The 2,578-nt window shown below is 62.9% G+C and overlaps 1 protein-coding gene across 1 annotated transcript in view; it reads left to right on the forward strand.

Annotated features, from left to right (window-relative positions):
• Positions 1 to 6: 6 nt before the first annotated feature.
• EVPL (envoplakin) overlaps positions 7 to 2,578 on the forward strand; it is a 16,972-nt gene continuing 14,400 nt past the window's right edge. Inside the window, exon 1 of the mRNA XM_014531744.1 lies at positions 7 to 121. Within this exon, the coding sequence (XP_014387230.1) occupies positions 36 to 121 (86 nt within the window). The 5' untranslated portion in view covers positions 7 to 35. The remainder of the gene's footprint in view (positions 122 to 2,578) is intronic.

Below are 2,578 nucleotides of genomic sequence, written 5' to 3' on the forward strand. Positions count from 1 at the left end.
GAGCCCCACCTGAGCCAGCACCTGCCTCCACCACCATGTTCAAGGGGCTGAGCAAAGGCGCCCAGGGGAAGGGGTCTCCCAAGGGCTCCCCGGCCAAGGGCTCCCCCAACAAGCACAACCGGTGAGTGGAGCCGGGTGGGTGGTGCCGGACCCAGGCGTCCCAGCCTCCTGGAGGCGCAGCCCGGAGCCAGGACCAGCCCAGTGCTGGCATTCGGTGTCCCGAGGCCAAAGGGCCTGGGGGTTGGACTCTCTTCCTGTCTGAGGCTGAGCTCCAGCCCTGGCAAGAGGCTAGGGGTGGCCTGGGGCTCCTCATATTCTAGGGGCAGGGGTAGGGGGTGGGAGGACGGGCTGGGGGCCAGGAGTTGAGGCTGCTCTGCTACATGGGGCCTGAGCAGCTGCATTCCCTGCTGGGAGGCTGGGAGGCTGGGAGGCTGGGAGCCTGGGAGGCGGGAGTGCCCAGCTCCAGTTCATGGCTCTGCCCTCAAGGCTCTGCTTGGGCTGGGATGACCCTGGGGACCTGGGCACAGGATGGGCAGAGGCCTGAGGCCAGAGAAGCCAGGAGCTGGGGGGTAGGGTGCAGCGTTCCCCATGAGGCTCTCACCTCAGGCCTTGAGGGTCTGGTCACAGCGTTGGGGTGATTCCCTTACTGTGTGTGGAGGGGGTGCTGTGGGAAAGGGGAAGGGCCCGCAGGCCCCAGACTCCTCAGAGCCCGGCTTGGTTCACCCGCTCCCTGCAGGGCCCAGCCAGGCTCCCCGGGGTCTGCACTGCCGGCTGCTGGCATGCTTCCTACCTGCGGTCCTGGGCGTGCAGATAGAATGGAGACAGAATGGAGACAAAAACCTATTATCCCGATAGAGATCAGGGCCAAGGGCAACAACACGGAGCCTGTGCTTCTGGGTGGACAGAAAGACGGCACTAGGCCTGAGGCCAGAGAAGCCAGGAGCTGGGGGGTAGGGTGCAGCGTTCCCCATGAGGCTCTCACCTCAGGCCTTGAGGGTCTGGTCACAGCGTTGGGGTGATTTCCTTACTGTGGGTGGAGGGGGTGCTGTGGGAAAGGGGAAGGGCCCGCATGCCCCAGACTCCTCAGAGCCCCGCTTGGTTCACCCGCTCCCTGCAGGGCCCAGCCAGGCTCCCCGGAGCCCGGGGTGCAGACCGGCTGCTGGCATGCTTCCTGCTCTGCCATCAGCCCCCTGGGGGGGAGGGGCAGCTACCTGGGGTCCTGGGCGTGCAAACAAGAATGGAGACAGAATGGAGACAAAAACCTATTATCCCGATAGAGATCAGGGCCAAGGGCAACAACAAGGAGCCTGGGCTTCTGGGTGGACGGGAAAGACGGCACTGAAGTCTCTCATTGGGGTGACCTGTCCTCCCTGGGGCTCTGAGCCTGCCCAGGTGGAGGCGCCCCTCCTGGCGGGAGTGGGAGGCCGGGCCTGAGGACAGGGTGCCGGGGCTCAGGACCCACAGCCCCCCCCGCCCCCAGGCAGCCTCGGGGCAGTGCTTCCTGGCCTCACCTCTGTCCACATGGCCCTGCCCTCTGGCTGCAGCCCCCGCCCCCCGCCCCCATGCAGTCCACTTGTCAGCGTGCGCTATGCACCCACTGTGTGCGAGACTGTTCCAGGCACTGAGAATGCCCCACACAGAGCTGACCCGCCCTGCCTTCACGCACTGACATCCTCCTGGGATAGAAACCAGCACTTCCCGGGGCGACGACTGCACAGGCTCTGCACTGGGCACTCCAGAGGGATTCGTTCTCTTAACCCAACAACACAGCCAGGCAGATACTATTAAAGCCCCACCTTACAAGTGGGGAACTCAGGCACAGAGAGGTTAAGTAACTTGCCCAAGGCCACACAGCACAAGGATGAGAAGGATCAAACTCACGCTGTGTGGCCAGAGTCCTTTCAGACTGGTCTTTGCTGCACCACCCCTCTGCCCGGGGGCTTGTCCTTTGACCCCTGGTCAAAGCCCAGCTCTGTGACGGTCTCCTTTCCAAAGACGGTGACCATAAGGTGACCTTACAGGTGCCGTGCTCCTGAGGCTTGGCCCACTCTTCCTTCTGTTAGTTCTGCTTGACCCTCTCAGCCCCAGAGAGTGAGCTCAAGGATCCAGCAGGTGCCCTATAGAGGCTGGTGGATGAGTGCACACAGGTGGCGCCCCATAGAGGCTGCTGGATGAGTGTATGCAGATGGTGCCCCATAGAGGCTGGTGGATGAGTGCACACAGGTGGCGCCCCATAGAGGCTGCTGGATGAGTGTATGCAGATGGCGCCCCATAGAAGCTGGTGGATGAGTGTATGCAGATGGCGCCCCATAGAGGCTGGTGGATGAGTGTATGCAGATGGCGCCCCATAGAGGCTGCTGGATGAGTGCATGGAAAAGACTTGGAGAACCCGGTTCAAGCTCATAGTCCACTCCTGGGTGTGTGACCTGGAACAAGTCAGGTCCCAATTTGGGCTCTGAACCACCAAATCTTGAAAATGTTGGGGCGCCCTGGAAATCTCTTGGCCCCCACCAGGCCCCAGTGCTGTGTGGCTCCTCTGGATGGAGCCTGGGCATAGGCAGAGCCTGGGGCGGGTGTG

The sequence above is a fragment of the Myotis brandtii genome, unplaced genomic scaffold (assembly GCF_000412655.1).
Source record: "Myotis brandtii unplaced genomic scaffold, ASM41265v1 scaffold825, whole genome shotgun sequence".
NCBI classification, from domain to species: domain Eukaryota; kingdom Metazoa; phylum Chordata; class Mammalia; order Chiroptera; family Vespertilionidae; genus Myotis; species Myotis brandtii.